This window comes from Chenopodium album, chromosome 11 (assembly GCF_948465745.1).
Source record: "Chenopodium album chromosome 11, dcCheAlbu1.1, whole genome shotgun sequence".
Classification (NCBI taxonomy): domain Eukaryota; kingdom Viridiplantae; phylum Streptophyta; class Magnoliopsida; order Caryophyllales; family Amaranthaceae; genus Chenopodium; species Chenopodium album.
The window spans coordinates 25,371,391-25,394,812 of NC_137844.1; the positions used below are offsets into that span (position 1 = coordinate 25,371,391).

At 35.9% G+C, this 23,422-nt stretch overlaps 1 protein-coding gene across 1 annotated transcript; it reads left to right on the forward strand.

Annotated features, from left to right (window-relative positions):
• Nucleotides 1–8,790: 8,790 nt before the first annotated feature.
• LOC145566480 (uncharacterized) lies at nucleotides 8,791–10,292 on the forward strand. Its single transcript, XM_081625888.1, has 2 exons — nucleotides 8,791–9,961; nucleotides 10,048–10,292. Exons 1-2 carry the CDS (start codon nucleotides 8,791–8,793, stop codon nucleotides 10,290–10,292), a joined length of 1,416 nt encoding a protein of 471 aa, XP_081482014.1.
• The last annotated feature ends 13,130 nt before the right edge of the window (nucleotides 10,293–23,422 follow it).

Genomic DNA, 23,422 nt, shown 5'->3' on the forward strand with positions numbered 1-23,422 from the left:
GAGCCACTTGGTTTCTTGCTCGGAGTGAGCTGAGACATAGCTTCCTCTGCTAAAATATCCGAATGTATGATTTGAATAGCATAAACAAAGAACAAATGCACAACAAGATACTCATCCGACTACACACCTCGACTTTTTTCTAAACTAAGGCCACAGGCGGTCAGGTAGAATGGATCCCTAAGCCATTCGTATCTAGGGATATAGCTGTTACAAACTATTTCTTTCTCAGCACTCCCCTTTATGGTTTTAATGTCGACTTTAAACAACCCAGGCATCAAAATCTGATCCCAGCCCTCTTCAGATACAGGCGGGAGGAATGCTTTCTGGCCTAGGAGATAGGGAATTCTGATCCAAGAATTGAACTTCATGTTCCCGCTGGTATCTGGAGAAGATATTATGTAAAACCTATTTCTCCAATCTTTCCACTTGGATTATTTTCCAAGAGTCATCATGAACCCTTTGTTGCTTGTTAGGGTGTACCAGATGGGACCGGCTGATTTGGGGGCTTTACTCAAGTAATTCATAGAGGAAAATGCCTCAAAGCTTGGCTCAACACCTTACATCCTACAGCCGGCCACAAATCCTAGATATTAACCTAGGAATTGGCGGTAAGTTGTTATACCCCTTGGCGGTAGCCATCTAGAATTGCCTCAACAGTGGATCTAAGGGAAATCGAAGGCCCGCCTGCATTGCGGCCGCATAAAATCCAAAGCTGGAATCCTCGTAACTTTAGCTGAGAGGCCAGACTACTGTATCCTCTAAGACCGAAACATTGATTTCATAGCCGGCCCCCATCACATAGGTGTCCTTAAGTTCACCCAGGCTTTTCTGCATAAGTTTCTGGGTGGAGAGTGATATGTGTGCGAAGTATGGGGTGAATTCATCCTGCAGAGAGGAGGACGCCTCTTCCTGACCTCTCTCGGAAGAGGCGGATTCCTTATCAGATTCATCAGGTGGCCCCTCCTCAATTGCAGAGCCGCTTGAGGAAGCACTTGTATGGGAGGATCCTTGCTCGGATTTAGACCCCCCATCCGAGTCATCTGACTCTCTCAAACTAGAGTCGCTCAGGGTACTTGGGGCACCAGGCGCATCGTAGAAAAATTGCGCTCCTTGGCACCCTAATGAAACCCTCATCCTCCTCATCACTAGGCGATCGAGCTGTTCTTTTCATCCCGGCCATAGTGTCCTACACAGACACAGACACAGAGACAGTTGGATTTGGGGACGAATGAATAGGGAAGATGCCACCCCTAGTCCTAGATTCAGCCGTCCTAGGTGACCGGCTGGCAACTATCCTAGGCCGTGTCGTGTGTGTGTGTGAAACCATTTATGAAAACAGTGAAAAACAAACACAGGCGGAGATTTAAAGTTTGAAGGAGAAAAGAGTCAGGCGGTTACCTTGCAGAAGGTACTAATCGAAGGTAAATTGAGCCGGTTGAAGCAGGCAGACTGTGGCAAACGGCGGACAACAAACTTTTTCTCTAGAAAATCTCAAATTCTCTCAAAGTTATTTTTGTGATTATGCGAAAAACGAGGGGTAAATTTTATATATATAGAGGGGTAATTCTAGGGATACCTTGGTAATTTTCCCATAAAGTGAATAGTAAAAACTATTCCGCTAGCTGTTGAGTGATAAGGGTCACAAACGCCACGTGGCACACCACGTGACATCTGTGAGGGGCAAATGTTTTAGGTCAAATTAATCGGCCACGTGGCCCATTTAAAGTAGTACACGTGTCCACCTAGTATCGGTCCAAATCGGGCCACTAGCAAGATGACACGTGGAATCCACTGTCAAGAGAAGGAATGACGGCTTTCAGAGGCCCTATTCCCCAAAAAGCCGCTAAAGCGGGGGCAGCCCACCAAATCTAGTTCATATGACCTACGTAAGGGCACAGTCTCCAATGACCCTATAAATAGGGAGATTTTCCCTATTTAGGGAACAAGTTCATTTATTACCCCACACCTACTTTTCTCATACATCAGAGAAATCACCTGATCTCGGAATCCGAGAAGATCCCACTTTTACCTTTTTCGCACTTTTTACTCACTCTCGCACGTTCTAACTTGATCGTCGGAGGCGGAGCTCCAATCAACCGGAGTCTCCGTTGTTTTGCAGGTACAGACCGCGCCGAATCAGTCTTCGAGCTGTAAGTATCCCGAGGGACTAAAAACACCGAAAACAGAAATGTATATGCATAGATAGCTAGATTGGTTGAAAAGGATACAATTCATTCACGGCGTTGATTTTAATAAAAACCTATTCACCAATCGGAATGCTTAAGTCTTTTCGTGATTATTCTAACAAAATTGCGTATATGAAATATGAAAAAATAGATACCAAAACCGCTTTCCTAAAATAGGATTTTGGAAGAGTCTATGGAAACAGTCTAAGGGTTTGAAAATCTAAATAATGCTAGATTTGAAAGTAAGCTCAAGAAATCCATTATGGGATTGAAGGAAGCATTGCATATAGGAACTGGAACGTGTTTTCTCATAAAGTTAATAAAAGGTTTGGCTTATGGAGAAAAATAGAAATTCTTATGGATATGAAGTTTAATGGGAGCAAGAGTCAATCTTGTAAGCTCCAACAAGAAGTTTACAAACTCTATTGTGAAATCAAATGCTAAATGCTTAGATTTGAAAGAAATTTCAACAACGCCTCGCACCTCTTTCGTTCACAACGAGGTCTTAGGCAACTTCGTGCTTGGCTAGGTGTGTCTAAGTCTCGTGAAGGACAGATGATGTATGTTTATGAAAAGGTGTAGAAAAGCTTAGAAAAGATCAAGAGAAAGAGAGAGAGAAAGAATAAGCTTTAGCTTAGAGAGAGAAGAGATGATGATTCTGGGTGAATTGAAAATGGGGAAAATCGCCCCCTCTTTATAGATCAAAACAACAGAAAAAGATTTGAAACAAGTCGGATCCAACTTGGAATAAAACTGGTTCTATCGTGGCGCGATAGGATTATCGCGACATGATAGCGTTATCTCACAGCGATACGCTTATCGCGGCGCAATGGATTCCGTACGATAAGATTAGTACAGAATCCGACCTCTAATCAAATTAGGTTAGCCGAAGTTCGTACTTATCTTTATTAAAACAGTTTTATATCCTTTTAAAACACTTGTTCTATCTGATGTAGAATTCTTGATCAATTATCTTTTCAAAATAACTAATAATTATAATTATCAATCCTAATACCTTTAGAATTCAAAATAACCTTCTAGATAATTTCAAAAAATTAAGACAAATCCTAATGACTATAGAAATACAATTATATTTAATGGACTCTCCATGTGATCATTGGGTCCGCATATAAAATTCGATTTAGGCCCAGTTTAGTATTTTGGCCGTAACTTCTTCGTTACTCGGATTTGGACTTATAATATATCGTTGGAAAGCTCATTTCAAACTAAACTGGATTGGACGTTTTTTTATAAGTAGGACATGAAATTAATTATTTTCAAAATAAGAAATGAATTATTTTTTTAAAACATTTTAGGAAAGAGAAATTCACGAGACTCTTCCACATTTTACCTTGCTCGGTATTCAATGACATGAAAAGCACTCTTCACTGGGTTTGGTTTTTTGGGAGACACAATCAGGTGTCTACATAGGAAATCCCCTCAAAATTCCAATCTCCCATCAATATGGGAGAGTTGGTAAAAAGGCATCTTACCATTTAATTTTAATTCAAAAACCAAATTAAAATGCAAGTGAATCAACAAACAACAAGTATCATATAGTAAGCAAGGGGTTACGTAAGGAACACAAGGGGAGACCAACCACCCCTTACTTTCCAAGAAAATCCTTTAAAAAATCGGCTCCCGCTCAGCACTCCCACAATGCGCCAGATGGCTACCCAAGCTTAGGCAACAACGCACAGCCAGCTGGTGTCTTAGTGCTTCGGCTGGGCCTGCCTAATCGGCAGCATGTGCGGGCAGCTCGGCATGCAAGCATGCATAGCCCGCAGCCCACACATGTATTGCGTGCTTCGGCTGCTGCTGCTGTGCTTGTGCTAGGTGTACCCCAGTACGCTGCAACCTCGTGGGTAAGGCCTTGCACGCATATGATGCTGGCCTTGCTTGCGATGTGAGGGCTGGCTATTACTATGCCTAGCATGTGCGGCTGGCCCTACCAGGCCTTGCCTTGCACACAAGGTTGGCTCGGCCATTTGATGAGTTTTTAGGTTGTTTTTACCTTCTTTTCATGGCTTTATTCAATAATAAATGCTTAGTTTTATGCATTTTCTCTTTTATTTCCTTTTTCTCTCTCTTATTTTGTGTTTTTATGGGTTTTCTCCTTTATTTGTCCTCTTTTTGTGGTTATAGGTATTGTACGAGGTTTGGGTCTTAATATTGGTGGCCTACTAAGTTGGAAGATGCCTTTGGAGCAAGCTTATATTATTGGGAAAGCTCAAGAAGAAAGATAGTGGCATGATCCAAGTTCTAGCTCTTGCACTCTCAAGATGCGCTATCATTAGACCATGGTGTTGAACCCACCGTCAAGTCTATTTGAATCTGCCATGCTTAGTGTTTTTCATGAGCATGGGTGGAGCTACAGGGGGGGCTAGCAGGGGCCCGGCCCTTGTAGCCCAATCCCGCGGCCCATATTTTTTTAATATGGCCCCTGTAAAGTTTGGGCTTATATACTATTGAACTTCTTAATGATATATACATATTCTCTTGGTTCAGTGGTAAGTCAGTGCAATTTTTGTGCATGGGGTTGCGTTCGAGTCTTCATAAGAGAAAAAACGTGTTTTTTTTTAATTAAAAAAAAATCTTAATTATGTTTTTCTTTTTTTTTTTCTTTCTTTTTTTTTTTTTTTTTTTTTTGTTGTTTGTGAGAACATTAAAAAAGTTATCCTAATGTAACTCTTTGACTCTTTAATTCTCCAACAATATTAGATATTTTCTATTTGTTCTTTCCTCTTTTTTTTTTTTTTAGCCCAATTTATCTACTAACTTTTTCAACTCTTCAATAGGTGAATTTTAATTTTTTTTTTCTTCAATCTTCTACTTGTATTTATCGTGTAAATTTCTTTATTTATAAATTACCGGCTATATTTTACAAAAATTAAAACTTATACTTTTGTCTAATTGTTCGGTACTAATTTTTAGAGCGGTTGATATTCAAGAAGTGGATTTTACAGCAGTTTTATACAAGGAATATAGATTGCCAATACTTTTATCACATTATTGACGGTTTTTTATACGGAATATGAAAATTCATAAACGACATGCGATTAAGAAAAAAAAAATCATTATAATAAGCTATATAATTATATATAGATTCAACCATCGTCGGCCCCCGTAGCTTAAAATTCCTGGCTCCGCCCCTGATCATGAGGGGCGCACCATTCACATCATGCATGCACCAAAGAAGTGTCCTGCTCAGGGAGCGCGAGCGCGCATCTTTATCTTGCGCGGGCGTGCAATTGAGGTCCATTTCGTACCCAATTTATCGCGAACGCGATCGAGGAGGAGAAGGCGTGCAGGCCACCTTGCACGGGCGCGCAACCCTATTTTCGGGTCCATTTCGAGCTCATTTCCTCACCTCTTATAAATAATTTAAGACCCGATTTTTGGAGGAAGCTTTTACACATTATTTTTATCATAATTTTAGCTTAGTTGAGAGTTTCTCTATCTTGTTTTTAGGGTTAGTTTAGGAGTAGATTTAGAGAGACAAAGTGATGGATTTTAGTGTGACTTGAGAGATTGATGATACAAGAGTGACAATTGTACTAAAGACTTCTCTATTATCAATGAGCATTTCTAACTCTATCACATTTTATTGCTTTGTTTGTTTAATTTCATGTTTGTTTAATTTGATTTTGATGATTGATTCTTGATTAGTGTAGTTGTTCTTCAATATTTATTGATTCCTAATTGCATTCTCTTACTTGTTGATTTGATGAAGATTCTTGAGTACTTTTTCTAGGGATTGGGTGAAACTGTTATGATTGATTGATTGTGATTGATTTGGGAATTATATTGATTTGTTGTTGAGATTAAAGTGATTAATTTAAGTTTGCATGTGTGTAGTTAGGTTAGGCCTTGAGAATTATGCTAGATTGCATTGTGATTTCTAATGACACGACCCATCGATTTAGGAAGTGCAATTGTCGATTGGTTTGGATTGTGATTCTCCTAGTTTATTATTTGTAGAGACCACTAGCTTAATGATTAGGAGATAGCTCTTTGATTCCAATGGATAGCTCTTATCAATAGTCTTCACAACCATTAATTGGCATGTTTTTCCCAAGTTTTTACAATTGTCTTGATTATTTATTAATCTCCATTCCCTATTGTTTTACTTGTTTGATTCTTTGTTCTAGTAGTTGATCACTTGTTCGAAGGACACAATTCCTTTCAATCTCCCACTTGTCCTTCCGGACAAGTGCTTTATTTGTGTATAGCCTATTTCGTATTTCGCTTAATGTCTCTTCATGAACTAGAAGGTAAGATTCTTCATCAACCTTATTAAGTCCAGAAGTGTTTCTCGATTTTTGAGTTTGACTGTCAATAAGCAGATGATTTCAAAAATCCATCTGAGCAAGGCCATGCATTTTCACAGTCTCGTTCTTCGAGAGGCCTTATAAACAACAAAGACATGTTCCCTATTTTTCATAGGGGGACATTCCCAGTCTTGCACTGTAAGCTTCTCTTACTAAGAGGACCTAGCCGCCCGAATGTCGCCTTTATAATTTCCCTTGTACGGTAGACGTTTGACAAAAATTAAAGCATACTATTACTCAAACAAGAGAACCACTAGTACATAATTGAGTTTATGTATCACGTCTATGTAACACTTTTTGAGATAGAAGATTACTAGATTTATAAGTAACACTTTGGTAACACTTTTTCAGAATGTAACACTCAATGTAACACTTTTAACATAAGTAACATTATAAAGTAACACTTTCATACTTAGTAACATTTTGTGGTAACATTAACGGGTGTTACCTTGTGTTTTTGGGAAAAAAATAATTTAAATTAAAATTTCAATTAACAAAAGGCAGTGTTAATTCCTAATTTTAACAATTTCATTCATCTAGCTAGGTTAATACTATTAGCGACAAAGAAAAATTAAAAATAAAACAAAAATTGGGGCAAAATTAATTCTGAAACCGCCAAACAAAATCAAAAGGTGTATTTCATCCTCTTCCCAAGAGTAACGAAATTCTCTTACCTAGTTTGTTGATCATGTAGCGCAATTTCATCATAAAAATCAATTGAATCCTTGATCGTGTAGCGCAATTTCATCAGAGAAATCATTCGTTTCCTTGAAGCTGTGGGTATCATCACAATCGTGCTCCAATTTAAGGTATTATCTGATTTACGAGAGTGGTTTTTAATTTTTTCTGTTTATTTATTCATCAAATTTCAAGAATCTATAAAATGCTTATTCATTAATTTCAAGAATCTATGAAATCAAGCATTTATTTTTTTTAAAAAAATTGAACTCTAAAATAATTTATCGGTAGGAATCAATTAAGCGTTTAACTCTGTATTAGTATAATTGTAGGAATTAAGCATTTATTCATTAACATAGGTTCAGAGAGATTACATGCAAATTGTGCAGAGCTTGTTAAATAGTGTATTTGATTGAAGACACTTTGAACTAATATAATGAATTCTGAAGATGTGATTATTTGAGTGTTATTCTGTGTTTGGGTTCTACTTATTGAGGTATTCGTGAATTCCATTGCAATTTTAGAGGCTTGGATAATCCTCTTATTTTTTCCTCTAACAATTAATCTTCAATTCAGATGATTTGTTTAAATTTTTTTTTTGATGATTTGCTTATGTATCCAATAAGATAACGAGGATTAGAACATAGTTACAATGATACAATATGTACCCTCAGCTGGTTTGAATTAAAAAAAGTTACTAACTTCTTCAATTTTTAGACCATGTTACAATGTGAAATGCACTGTCAGATAATCTAGAATTTGATTGGTTTCAGGACATCATAGTTTATGTATCTGACCACATCCTTTTAGGATTAAGGCTCTGATTTATTATTCTTAGCTGTTAGATTTTAGCATCCTATATGCTTTTTGTAGATGAGACTTTGATCTTTCACAAATCTTGAAGTAAATTTGACAGGTTTTGCATTGCATTAGAGAAATTAGTTTTAAAGTGTCTGGGCAATTTCCCTGATTTGCAAGCTTTTCACTTGTGGTTTTTCACTTTCATTTTTCTATTGTCCTCTAGACTCTACTTTTATGGTCAATTTGTTTGGCTGGCTTGTAGGGTTTCAATAGCATAGGTTAAATATGGCTTCTATGGATTTAGAAAATAAAAAAAAACTTTTTATTAGTTAAATATGTTAACAGAAAAAGTTTGCATTTGATGAACGGGGAGAATTTTTCACCCAAAAAGGTTTGGAGCATAGGGGATGGGGGTCTTAGAATAAGGTGTTAACACTTTGTAAATTAAATACCCTGTAGGATTGTGTCATTGTGTCTGGAAGTTTGCTAATGGTCAGTGCTTTTGTATAGGGATCAACGTAAATTGAAGTGTGAAGCAGCACTAACTTACTTTGTTTAAATTTAACTTATTTTAATCGAATTTGTCTAAACAAGTCCTAATAAGTTAAACCAAATGGATTGAACATAATTTTTTATTTTTTTTACTCGTTTCATTTCTATTATTATTATACGAGGTTGAATATTTGGGCGTTTGTTTCTATAGATATTGTCATTCCTTTTGAACATGTTAAATTATATGCCAATATTTTAAATCTTTAAATTAATTATGTATAAATTTTTATAAAGGAGACAAAATGAGTTGTTGGACCAACTTCTTACAATCTAGTCACGAGTATGAGAAAGGTGTAGAGGATTATTTAGATAAAGCGTTTTCAACACAAGCAATTGGAAATCAAATTTCTTGCCCGTGTAAGGTGTGCTATCATCGCTTTTGGCATCATAGAGAGACAATTTTCAATCATTTGATTGCAAACGGGATCGAGCCTGGCACTGAAGGATGGCATTGTTATGAAAAGGGCTTGTCATCAACATCAAATAACGAGAGGGATGTTGAAGACATGCATGATGATATTGAACGTCTGATATATGATGTTCATAGAGATGTGGCAGAAAGGTGTGAAGGGGTTGGAGATGAGCCAAATGATGAGGCTAAGAAGTTTTATAATTTAGTTGAAGATGGAAAACAAGAGCTATATCCTGGGTGCAAAAAAATTTCAAAGCTATTATTTCTTATTCGTTTTTACCTTTTGAAGTGTACTCATGGGTTAACTAATATAGCAATTTTGGATTTTTTGGAGCTTTTTCGAGAAGTGTTACCAGATGCATCCAATTTGCCTAACTCTTTTAATGAGGCAAGGAAATTGATAAAAGATCTAGGTCTTCATTATGACAAGATTGATGCATGTCGTAATGATTGTATGCTATATTGGAAGGAGCACGAAGCTGCCACGTCTTGCCATGTTTGTCATGCTCCAAGGTGGAAAGAACCACAGACTGAAAACCAAGAAGATATTACTAATCAGCCATCTAAAAAAGTGCATCAAGTCCCCGCAAAAGTTCTTTGGCATTTTCCTCTTAAACCAAGGCTTCAAAGGTTGTACATGTGTTCAGAAATAGCAAAGCTAATGAGGTGGCATGATAAAGAAAGAAAGAAAGATGAGTTATTGAGGCATCCTGCTGACGGTGAGGCGTGGAAAGATTTTAACCAAAAGTACCCAGATTTTGCTAATGAAACACGTAATGTTCGTTTGGGGCTTGCAAGTGACGGATTTAATCCATTTCGAACTATGAGCACACAACATAGTACATGGCCTGTTGTTATAATTAATTACAACTTACCACCATGGCTGTGTATGAAACCAGAATTCTTAATGTTATCTTTCCTTATTCTTGGGCCCACCTCTCCTGGAAATGACATTGATGTCTACCTTCAACCATTAGTTCAAGAACTTAAAGATTGTGGGAGTATGGGTTGGACACATATGATGCGCAAAAGAGTCAAACATTTAAGATGCGTGCAGCTTTACAATCAACGACCAACGACTTTCCAGGTTATGCTATGCTATCTGGTTGGAGCACCAATGGGAAGTTTGCATGCCCCTATTGTCACTACGAGACTGATCATCATCACTTGAATAATAGCAACAAATCCTGCTATTGGGCTCATCGTCAATGGTTAGATGAAAATCATCCTTGGCGGTATGATGTGGAGTCTTTTAACGGGGAAAAGGAAGAGAGGACATCTCCTGATCCTTTAACAGGGGATCAAATTTTAAGCTTGTTGGAAAATTGGTAAAACAAGTTTGGAAAGTTACAACCAAAGAAGAAATATGTAGATTGTCCATGGAAAAAGTCCTCCGTCTTCCACACTTTGCCTTATTGGAAAGATTGTGGGTGTCGTCATCATTTGGATGTCATGCACATTGAAAAAAAACGTATGTGATAATGTGCTAGCAACTTTGTTAGACATACCTGGAAAGTCAAAAGATCATCATAAGGCTCGATTAGATCTGCAAGAAATGGGTATAAGGGAACAACTACACCCTATAGATGCAGGTGACGGGCGGTATGTTTTGCTGCCCAAAGCATCATTCTCAATGACGAAGGAAGAGAAAAGCATATTTTGTAGTGTTTTGAAGAAGGCAAAGCTGCCCCAAGGTTGTGCATCAAATATTGCAAGGTGTGTGCAAGTGAAAGAGGGGAAAATATCGGGGTACAAGAGTCATGATGCTCATATAATAATGCAACACTTGCTTCCGTCAGCTATTAGAAAAACTTTGCCAAAGCATGTTGCTTTACCTCTTATGAGATTGAGTGGCTTTTTTAGAGAAATATGCAAGAGATTCATCAATCCAAAAGATTTGGATCGCCTTCAAGCACAAATTGTTGAGATTCTTTGTGAACTAGAAAGAATATTTCCACCATCTTTTTTGACATAATGGTCCACTTACCGATTCATTTTATTGAAGAAATAAAGCGTGGTGGACCAGTTTATGATTGGTGGATGTACCCTATAGAAAGGTACCTTGGAAAGTTAAAATCATATGTTAAAAATCGATGTCGCCCGGAGGCTTCTATAGCTGAAGGTTATTTGGCTGAAGAGTGCTTGATATTCTGCTCTAGGTATTTAAATGCAAGTGTAAAGAAGCGATCTAAGTGGTTTAACAAAAGACAAGAGAAAAGTAATGAAATTGATGAAGAATCACCTTTGTTCCCTTAGGCAGGTTATCCTCTTGGGAGGAAAAAGAAAGGGAAGAAGAAAGGGAAGTCATACACTCTTGATTCAAACACAATGACTCTAGCACATCGTTATGTGTTGTTTAATTGTGAAGATGACCAAGTTGAGAATTACATCAAGTGAGTAATTTTTCGATTATCTTTTTCCGTTGTGTTTGAATTTATATTGTTTTATTATCTTACTTATATGGTTGTTTAATACCATGAAGGGAACATGAAGAGTTTGTAAAGAAGAAGTCTAGAGATAGACGAAAAAGAAGGTGGAAAGAGGCACAAGAGCATAGCAATGAATTCATGGTTTGGTTTAGAGGAAAGGTTGAGGTGGATAATGTCCCGGATCATATCAAGTGGCTATCCAAAGGTCCTTCTAGTGTTGCACGGAGCTACACTGGATATTTTTGTAATGGATATAAGTTCTACACAAGAGATCACGATGAAAAGTGTAAAACGCAAAATAGTGGAGTCTCTTTGACAGCTTTGACTCCAAGCTTTGCGAGTAGCAAGGATCACAATCCCGTTCTTAGTGATGTCACATACTATGGGATTATAAGGTCTATAATAGAGATAGATTATTGGAGTGCTTTCAGTGTTGTGATATTCAAGTGTGATGGTTCCATATGGAAGTAGACGATTATGGACTTACTCGTGTTAACTTCAAGAAATTGTGCTCTAAAGATGATCCTTTTGTCTTGGCATCACAAGTGCATCAAGTGTTCTATACTCAAGACGGCCTTAAAGAAGATTAGTATTATGTGAACCGAAATTTTCCAAGAGACTTTTTTATGTCGAGGGGCAACCTGAACAAACGTTTATGAGTGAAGTTCGTGAACCCGCGGAGGATGTAATTTCTACTACAGGTCATGTTGAACATCATAATTGGTGCAGAGAAGCTGCTTATGACAGAGTTGAGGTTCCTGTGAACAATGAAATTATGGATGATAATCGAGAAGAAAGTTTCGATATAGATGACACAGATTGGGATTGGATGGAACCATCAAAGTGACATGTCTGGAGAATTTAATTAGAATTATTATTATCATATATTTAAACCTATTTTGTGGATTTGACAAACTATAATTGTACTGTTTATTTTTCTATCTTAAATTCTTATGTTATTTTTTTGTTTTAAAGTCAGTGGTTAAATTAAGTGTTGTGCAACAGAGAACCTCTATGTTGCTAGTTGATTTGATTCGAGGTTTGATATTATAGTGGCAGTTGAATATTCAAAGGGTCATTCTTATTTTCACCAGGACCTAAATTACATTTAGCCAACTGTTGAAATATCCTTTCTACTCAGAATATGTAAATTAATCTAGACTTTGTTTTATGAGCAGTCAGGTGTGCTGAGGTGCTCATTCTTTGCTAAGGTACTCAAGCTTCCAGTCAGGTGCTCTTTCTTTGTTCCCGTCTCTCTCATTTTTTATTTTTTGGCTTATATTGAAATCTGTGTGGAAAAGAAATCGGAGCCTTAGATTCTTAGGGGTGGTTGGCTTGTATGTCCTTCTTTTGAATCCTATTTAATTTACACCTTTTACAGAATAAACTTTCTTGCTGACAGCTTGCATTGAACGATAACTGTTTGTGAATGTGTGTTATCTAGCACTGTGAGCGGTAGCTGAAAAAGGTTATATGTGTGTTGCAATGAACATTGTGGTTCAAATATGTTAAAGTGATTGGTGGTGGTTGTGTCCTGCTGCTGGTACTTTTGTTTTTTTCCCCTGTGTCCTGCTGATGCTGCTTTTGTTTTTTTTCCCCTGCTATCCTGCTGCTACTTTTGTTTTCTGGCTGTGGGTTCATTGCATGTGTGCAAGTAGTTAGAATTTGCATTAATGATGATAAATGCCTTGGTTTAGCACTGTCAATTTGTCATGACTCTTGAGGTTGACTCAGAGTGTGATTACAATTCTTGCAATGATGGACCTTGGTGTCTTAATTGAACTTTGTTGTAGCTAACTTGCAAAATCATACTTGGGAATTTTAAGACCTTTGAGTATTGTGAAATTCACCTTTATTTTTTTGTTTGCAAGTGAATTGATGTTGTCTCTGCATCACTGGATTTGCCAGATACTGAGTTTATAGTCTGAAACTGTAGGCTTGTAAATCCATGAGCAATACTCTTTCTTAGGCCTCATAGTAATGTACTAATGTGTATATCAATCATAATGTAAAACTAAAGGAAATTATATGAATTTTTGTCATTTCTTGGCTGCTAAATTTATGCCAGAAATGGCACCTTGGTTTTTATATTGTAGAGCTTTATGTCTCCTTTTCTTACATGTCATTCTTGTATTTCTTTTGTATCCTAGATGGGTTTTAATCTTGGTTTTTATACGAATTGATGCAGTAATCCATCTTATTTAATAATTATTCCCTAGAAGCAACTTGTTCCCTCACTACTCTCACTTTTGACAAATTCAGAACTGAAATCTGACCTGAATTTCAGAACTGAAATCAGACCTGAATTTCAAAACTGAAATCAGACCTGAATTTCAGAACTGAATTCAGTTTTGAATTTCAAAACATAATTCAAACCTGAATTCAGATCAGAATTTCATATCTGAAGTTCAGAACTGAAAATCAGATATGAAGTCAGAGCTTAAATTCAGAATGCTTGTGTCTTTGTGTGCGTGTGTGAAATTCAGAGCTAATGCTGAGTTTTTGAGGGATGTCATAGTGGCTTAGTGTCATAAAAGGCTAAATCCATATCTGTATTGTTATTGTCAACATTGAAATGAATAGAGAAACTGTAAAAACTAATCTGGAATGGCAGAGTTTTGAATGATATTTGTACCAAACTGAATGCCAGCAATACATACATATTTCCATGACTCATCACTGCAAGTACACTCTTCCATTCCCTCGTCTTCATGTTTCCAGGACTAATCACTGCAGGACTAATCTGATTTTTTGGAATGAGTTTTTCTGTAGGAAGTGATGGCAGATTATGAGAAAGCTAAACAAGCAAGGATAGAAACAAATAGAATTAAAATGAAGGATTTGGGGGTTATTTCCATGGCTTATCAACTGAAACAATCTGTGAAGGGATTGAAACAAACGAAAAAAAGCAAGAAGGTGACTAAAGATACTGACGAGTACACATCTGATGAAGAGGGTGAATTGAACCACTCTAGTGAAGAGGGTGAAAATCAGATAAGGAAAAACAGTGTAAACTTGAGGTCTCGTTCGAAAAAGGTGTTTCTTTTTTTTTTCCTGACAATTTAATTATGTGAATCAGAATTGATAAAAAGTCATGTAATACTTTTAATGTTTTTCACGAATACTTTATTGCAGGTTGTGGCATTGAGAGGGAAGATTCCCACAAACATTAAAGACACGACAAGTGTCTCTTCAATACCAATGGCTAATCTTGTTTAGATGCGTCATCAAAACACCGAAAAACAACAAGTAGGGCAAGGGTTGCAAGGGACAGATTCAACGCAAAAAAAAATCCAATTAGGCAAGTCTACTATACAGAAAAATCTATCGTCCTATAGTCAGCAAGAGAAAGAGATTGAGATTGGGAATGGTGTCCAAGCTAAGATAGCGCAGAGTAAGGCAATGGTTGCTCCTGGTTCACTCAGTGCTTTCAGAGAAATGAAAACACAATTGATAGAAAAAGAGAAAAGAGCAAAACAAACTGATTTATTACAACGACAACTATAACTAGGGTGGCAATATCATCCAAACCCGATGGATAACCATCCACCCGATCCAAATATATGGATGAAAACCCGAACTTAAGCGGATGACGGATGGATGATGGATGGGTTGGGTGACGGATCGGGTCGGATACGGATGATGATACATCCAATCCATCATCCGATCCATCACCCGACCCATCCATCCACCCGTTAAATTTATATATAAAAAAATAAAAATAAATATTTTTTTTAATAAATTAATGTCTATTGTAGTGTTAGGAATTGACATTTGTTTTTAATTTAGTAAAAAGGAACGAGTATTAGAAGGATGTATAAAAGTTTTAATTAATTGATCATTTTTTTTTCAAATCTCAATTTTAATTATTAAAGTGCAAAGTTGTATTTATATATATATTTCACCCGAATTATCACCCGATCCACCCGATTCATCCATGGATGACGGATGGATCGGATGTGGATGAAGGAAAATTAGGTGATGGATGGGTCGGGTGATGGATGGATTTTTGGCGGATGGAGGCGGATGAAGCATCACCCGACCGACATCCGATCCATTGCCATCCCTAACTATAACAGGTACTTTTAGGGGGTTCGCAAGCACACAGTTTTTCACAACCACAAAGAATTGCACCTGACTTACAGGAAGATTACGAGAATCATATGGGTTCAAATGAACGCAATTTGGAACAATATGCAGATGAAGAAGATGAGTATATTGATGATTTTAGTACTCTTACCCCCTATGAGCTAGGAATGCAAGTTGAACCATTAATGAATCATGAGTACGAAAGTGAACAAATAGGTAATGATCACTATCATTCCGTTCTAAATATTTTAAGATAGATATGTTAAGAGCAGTAAATGATTTTAATGACTTTGTTCAGTTAATGTTGATGTAGTACTTCCATAAAAGAAGCGTAATAGAGGACCTACTATGTGTAAGGATGTTCATGAATGGACATTAGAAGAGCGTAAGCTTATTGTTATTAATGAAATGGGAAAGCCTATTGGTCTTGACGATAAGACTGTAGATACATTTACAAGATTCTTAGGGACATTAGCTCGTAATGCTTCTCTAGCGCCGTTGAACAAGATTAATTGGCATCATGTTAAAGACAAGGAAGAAATCTGGAGTTATGTGAAGGTATGTACCTTTTATTGTGTATTCAAAAGCTAGTATTTTGTTTCTTTTATATAGAGTATGAGTTACACAACTACTGTAATTTTCAAAGTGCTCAATGTTTTTTATTGTGAGAAGATACAACATACACTTGACTTTATCTAGCAGCCACATATTTAACCTACTTGCAAAAGACCTGACCTTCACAATAGCAAACAAGTAGGCCTCTGCCAAGTAGCTATCTTAACTAGATCCCCCTTGTAATTTTTTATCACACATCCAGCAGCCTGCATAGCAAAAAATTTCTGATATGAAGAATAATGTAGCGTGATAAATTCTGATACATTCTAATATAAGTACAATTCTGATACATTCTAATACAAGTACAATTCGAAATAGATTATGATAAAAATCATAATGTTGTGTTCTTGGTTAATATGCGCTTATTTTGGCGCTCCCTAATTTTCTTGTTTAATATTTTGAATAATACAGAAGAAATTCATTATCCCTGAAGAAGGTAAGGGAAGTGTATTGTCATCCGTGGGAAGGCTTTGGCGTAAATATAAATGTAGTGTAAAGGCAAGGCACTTTACTCCATATGACAATGATGGTGATAGGTTGGCAGATCCACCTATTACAATTCCAGAAGCGCATTTCAAAGAGTTGCTAGAATTTTGGAATTTGGAACAAGTTCAAGTAAAATTTATTGTTTGTTTCCGTTATATGTATTACAATTGCTTATTACCCTCTAAAACTAAAAGATGTTAAGCTATGAACTGTGTGCTATGCATGCATGTAGGAAGACAGCAAAAAGAAAAGTGAAATAAGTAAAGACCAAAAAGATAGGCAAACTATGGGTCCTATGACTTTCGCGAGGAAACAACATAAATTGGTATATTTGTATTCAGTTATTTCTTTCTTATCGTTCTCACTATGATCATTTAACAATCTTTATTGAATTCTTATTTTGATGTATTTTTTATTCTAGCAACAACTAGATGTTGAAAAGAAGCCACCATCCTTAGCACACGTGTACAAAGAAAGTCTTAAAAGGAAAGCAGACAAACAATACCAAACTTCTTATGAGCCCACCCAAAGTAACATTGTAAGTCTCCTTGTCTCCATTTTTTTTTTTTTTGGAATATGATTATTTGTGTGAAATTAGCTAGTTATTTATTTGTTATATTTCCAATTATAGGACAAGATGGAGGAAGTCCAAATGCAAAGTGAAATTGATGGAGATATTGCATACTTTGAAGTAATGAATAAGCTAAATAACTTTGGCCATAAAAAAAAGCAACCAGGGATATGTTCACTAAGGGGAAAGAGCAACAAACCAATAATTCCTGATGAGTTCTTAAAGCCCTATAAAGACGAAATTGTGAAAGAAACAATAGCAGAATTAATGAAGACGCTCAAGCAAATTGATCCTAAAGTGGTGGATACTTTGACTAGAACACTTGAAAATGTGTCATCCAATCCAGAGCTTAGAGATCAAGTTCCAAATTTAGACTCTGAACAACAACAAAATGAGGTAATGGTTAATATATTCACTTTTAGAAAGCATTAAATGTGATTATTATTTTTTATTCTGGTTATCTGATATATGTTGCTTTTACAAATACATAGGATGAAATGGTTGAAGATGAAGGCTTAGACTAGCAAGTCAAGATGCATGCTGCTGATTGCATAAATGTTTCCGCTCTCTGCTATTTTCGCTCTCTGCCTGTTACCACATTATGCTGTCAAGATGCCTGTTTTTTGCTAGCTGTTACCGCTTTCTGCTGCTATTTTCTGCCCGTTGTTGCTGATGCATGCTGCTGTCACTACTGTCTACTACTATCGCTGTCTGCTGCTACCGCTATTTGCAGCTTTGGTGCTGCTGTAATTCCTTCTAGCCGCTGCTTATGCTATCTGCTGTCCGGACACTGTCATCTGTTGTGCTACCTGCTGATGTTACTATTGCTGTTTTTTTTTTTAAACAAAGAAGTGGGCAGAATTTGGTGGTCTAATTTCAAGGCCGAAGCTGACTTATTAATTTTTTTTTATTACATTACTTAGCCAAACAAAAAATTGGTGTTTATAGATTTTTGTGAAGAAACTGTGAAATTATATAAATTCAAATAATTGTTTATCGTATATGTTAATTTCACTATCGTTAATGTTGAACATGTAATAATAATAATAATAATAATAATAATAATAATAATAAATGTTACCTATTAATTAATAAGGTGTTACAGTAGTTTGCAAAAAGTGATACATAATGTCGAATAAAGTGCTACAATATGTCACAAGATGATTGAAAAATGTTACCTAATAATCAATTAGGTGATACATTTGTTCGAAAAAATGATACGTAATGTTGGATAAAGTGATCCTATATGATTGAAAAATGTTACTAAAGATGAGTAAGTGTTACTTGAGAAATAAAAGGTAACACTTTAAAAATGATACTAATAATATAAAAAAGTGTTACATAAGAGAGTTTAAAGTAACACTTTTAAAGTGTTACCATACGTTACCCAAAGTGTTACATAAGACCTTAGGGAACATGGGCGGAAGTATCACCCACTAAAGTGTTACCTATTGTCTATAATAACACTTTTACCACATTATGTAACATTTTTTGGGTGTTACTTAAGGTTAGTTTTGTACTAGTGAACTTACAATACTCATGGTCGAGGAAAGAGGTTCCGATAGGCATAATGAGAAGTATACTTATGACGATTTTAAATCGCTTAAAGTATTCTCATTGGTCAATCCGGTATAGTTCTAAACCAATACCTGCGCAAATGATTTATGACAATCATGTCCTTGTAGCACAAAAAATGGTGCTATAAATCATACTACACACTAATCTCAAATGGTCATTAATCGTCCAACATTTAAATGAGCTTGATTAGGGATAATTTTTCGATTAAAATATTCAACATTCACTTAATAGGTGTTTCTTTATCCAAGACATTGTCTTAATACCCTGTTTTGAATATTCTCAAAAGAAATGGACTCATTATCTAATTCTAAACCACAATTAAATAGAAAATGGAGTAATAATTAGTTACTAATTAGTTACAAATTTGTAACCACCATAGCCGGTCGCCGCCAGCCGCCAGCATAGTGCGACAGCAGCAATAGATGCGGCCGGGAGGTGGCGCCGACCACTCTCCCATCTTCTTCTCCCTTTTTTGTGCATATAAAACAAAACTTCTCTCTTTTTTTTTAATCTTAATCTAATTATTGATTAATTATTGTTTTTATGGTTTTGTGATGCTTTTATGATGTTTTATAATAAGTATGAAGAATATAAATTTTCAAAATTGATTTTGAATCAAAAAGCCCCAAATTTCAAACCCTAGATCTCTAAGTTTATGTATATTGGCGTAAATTGATTATGGGTGATTTAAATTATTGAAATAGGTGTTTTAAAACATAATTACAGCAAGTTTTTATGATTTAATAAAGCTGAAAATTTAGTATATAAGCCATAATTAAGTTTCTTGAAAGGATTTTTGATTACCCACTAATTGGGGATTAAAGTAAGGGTTTTAAATTAAATTTTAGCTTATTTTAAATGATTTATGAGTGATTTAAGGAGTGTATATATTGCTAGAAATTTGTATGGAATAGGTATTAATGCCTCTTTGTAATTTTGGATTGTAAGAGATTTCCAAGTGAGTGATTTTGTGTAGTCGTGGCGATTTAAGATCGTATTCAAGGTACGTTCGCGTACTTAGCAATTATTTGAATATGTAGAAGCATGCTAGACTTTGTTTATTAATTCCAAGTAGTATCATGGTAGGTAATGATTGGAATTGTGGATTGATGTAATATTGGTGATTGAATGGTGAAGTATGGGTTATTTATGGTGATTTGATGATTGGAATTAATTTTATTGACATGTTGAATATAAACCACACTTTTATTGTTGGCATGATTGAGAGCATTTTTAATTAAACTAAATGTTAAATTTGGTTTGGTATATTGAAAGAGAATTTTATTATGGTTCATATAATTTTTATTGACGCTATAAGCATGAGGAAGAAGCTATTTAAGTGTCTATGTACACGAGGATTACATTATACTTTAGTGCCTAGTGCATTTAAGATGTTTCCAACACCAAGGGATAGGATTTGTGGCGCATTATGCACTTAAGGTGTCTTTGACACCGAGGTAGATTAAAAAGTATTCAACATTAAAGATTAGGTAGTCACTAATCATTCAAGAATTAAATTAGTATACTTGGTTGCTTGGATGGTATTGATTATTATTATCGTTATGGTTTGTGAGTCATCACCAAGTTAAATAATATATAAATAACGTAAAGTGGAAGGGATTACGCACCAAAACTCTTGGAAGGTATATACCTTGAGTCTGAACATATGGGGGGAGTTATGCGACTTTATATTTGACCATAACTTCTATTGGGAGTACAGGACGATGTATTTTTATTTTCTTTGGGTAGGGAATTCAAATCTAAGCCTTTTCCTTTATAGGATGCCGATCATTCCTAGCAAACATTCCCAAATTGGCACTGTAGTTAAGAAAATCAATGAACATCCATTAGATTATGTCAAGAAAATCCAATTCTACTGTTTTCACCCGAGTGATGTCCTTGGAAACAAACTTTATGACCTTCCAGATTGAGTTTCTACTATGATTATTCACTGTCTTCTGGATGAACCCGCATGCCTTGTTGTCAAAGCAAAGTTTTATGATTTCTATCTACCGCGGGACGTTCCAAATTACTCTAAATACAAAGATTATTATGGTCAGTGGTATCCAGGTTATAGATACTTGATTTCTTACCTCATTAATGTTGAGAAATACCAATGTGAGCGTTTACACATTCCATATCCAAACTACTACTATGATGATCTACCGGGGAATAATCCCCCTTCCTTTAGTCATCAGTCAGGAAGTTCTCCTAATCAGGGTGATTAAGCAGGGACAATTGGAGAGCAAGAAGAAGGAGAGATGATGGATGAAAGTAACCATACAGTTGATAATTCCATGATGGAGATTTCTAATCAAAATTCACCTCCAACCCCAATCATAATCGATATTTCATCTGACTATGAGGAAGATGAAGAGTTCGTTCAAGTGGAAGAAGAACCAGAGTCACCTAAACCAATCATAACCATACAGACTCGTTTTCGCATTTTGTTTATTTCAATTTCAGCAAAATAATAAGTGGCATGTCCATAGTGAGTCAGTGAACTTATGTAGTTACATAAGGAACGCCCCCCAACTAAACCCTTGCTTGTCCTCGAGCAAGACTAAGGAGGAAAGAGAAATAGCAAAAACTATAGAGGCTAACACAACATGACAAGGCATAGGAAAAACAAATCATTTTTAGGGTGGAAGATGCTTCATTCGGACTCAAAAGAAAAGACAAGCGCCAAATAATGCTTACCTTTCTCAATCAAATAAGGGAAAACAGGCTCTAAGATGCTCATGGTTGAAAGAGACAAACCTAAGCTAAGCATAGAGAACTTATGATTTCATTTTCCGCCCTAGCCCCATCCAAAATGGTCTGCGTTCTCCCTACTAGCATCAAATCACCCCCTAGTTAGCTCCTCATGATTCCACAAAGGAACCGGAAAAAGATATATTTTGTGGAAACATATGGTCATCTTGACATCTCAGCTATGCATACTCTCTCCATAGGGTTGAAATCCATCTCCCTTCACCGGTTTTTGACCTTACCCCTCTAAAGTTAAAGGGTCTTTACTAGGGATATAATGTCATGGCTAATGGTAAAGGTGGGGAAATAATTTGAAAACTTGGAGGAAATTCCTAAGTGAAGCAAAAGAGTCGTTATCCCTCAAAAACATACTTAAGAAAACCACCAAATCACAAACAAACAACCTTCATTGGAGATTTCATAATAACATCACTACAATTATTTAAAGGTAAAGAACTTCAAAGCTTTTTTTATTTCCTTCTTTTTTTTCTTTTTATGAACTTTATTAGGTGTCCTTGCCTTTTTTTTAACTATGGGCGACTTTTTCTATGAAACTTCATTTGATTTTCTTGAATTGCATCTTCCTTTCAAAATTTCTTGCATATTCAAGTCAAGTTCAAATTTCAATGCTTCACTTTTTAACCAATGCTCAAAGAAATTTCTTGTTCATAATCAATATTCCCAAACCTCACATGCCAAATGCTTCACTAACTAAAGGGTTGGTAGAACATAGGCCGTACGGTTTGTAATGCGGTTCAAACAAGAAAGGGAAACATTAGGCTCAAATTGGTTAGCAAGAAAGTTGATGCAAAATAGAAAATCAAATTTGTAACTAATTAAAAAGAAAAATAAACTAAAATGAGGAAAGGTGCCCTTTTCCTTCCTTAAAATTGCATGGTCACGATCTTGGGAGCTAGAGGACAACACAAGGATTAAGACATGCATAGCCGAGGATCCTAAAATGCCATTCAACATAAATGATGAAGGCTATAACAAATTAAACCTCACAAGGGATAGAAATTAGCAAATACAAACTAGAGGGTTTCAAATCCACTAAAGGGAGCAACTCCACCACTTTCCCGTGAACTAAGGGTTTAAACATCCTCAACAGTTCTTAAAGTTGCTACTTTAGCTTAAAATTCATCTAACTCAACCATAAGCACTCTCAAACCGTGCATTCCATCATCAACTAGGAAGAGACAAGCATTCTAAGGTTCATTATCAAATCAATCAAGTCCAAATGCATGAGCACATTCCAAAACATATTCATTTAATATTTCCATAGTCATGTTTGCCACGAGAAAAAGGAAAAATAAAACTAAAAAATAAATAAAGAAGTAAAAAAGGTTCACAAATGAGGCATAAGAAATCAAGTAAATCCCAATCGACAAACAAGCGAACGTTCGATATCAACATCAACGATCCCAGGTTCCTTAGAACCAAATGCAAACATCCTCGAACCACTCATCTTCTTCCCATACTAACCTAAACTAAACAACCAGTCCAAATATTTAAAGAGTTATAAGAAGGAAATTTGTCACCAAAAGCGTATAAGATCACAATTCCATAATAAATGAAGCTCCGTTGCTTATATCACTCCGGAAATTGCATCGATAAGCCCTACACAAATGACATAATCCAAAACATCTCGGAAAATATTTGGTTAGTAGCAAGAGTTATATACAAAAAGATCAAAATAAAAAGCAAAGTATGAAACTACTACAGAAAAAAAAAAAAAAAAAAAAAAAAAAAAAAAAAAAAAAAAAAAAAAAGATTTTGGATTAAAAGGGAGTTTGGATTTTTCGCTTTGGGAGCCAAAACAATGAAACCATCATCAAAACATTGATTTTAGAAGAGATAGAGAAAGTGAACATCAACAAAGATGAGAAAAACTTGCAATGGGCGCTCATTGGCAATGAATATACCCCATAAAACATGCCCTT

Bases quoted from the DNA above. Each gene is read 5' to 3' on its own strand.
- LOC145566480 (XM_081625888.1), top strand. From the start codon at position 8,791: ATGAGTTGTTGGACCAACTTCTTACAATCTAGTCACGAGTATGAGAAA. The intron at 9,962-10,047 runs GTATGGGTTGGA...ACGACTTTCCAG, and splicing joins AGAACTTAAAGATTGTGGGA to GTTATGCTATGCTATCTGGT.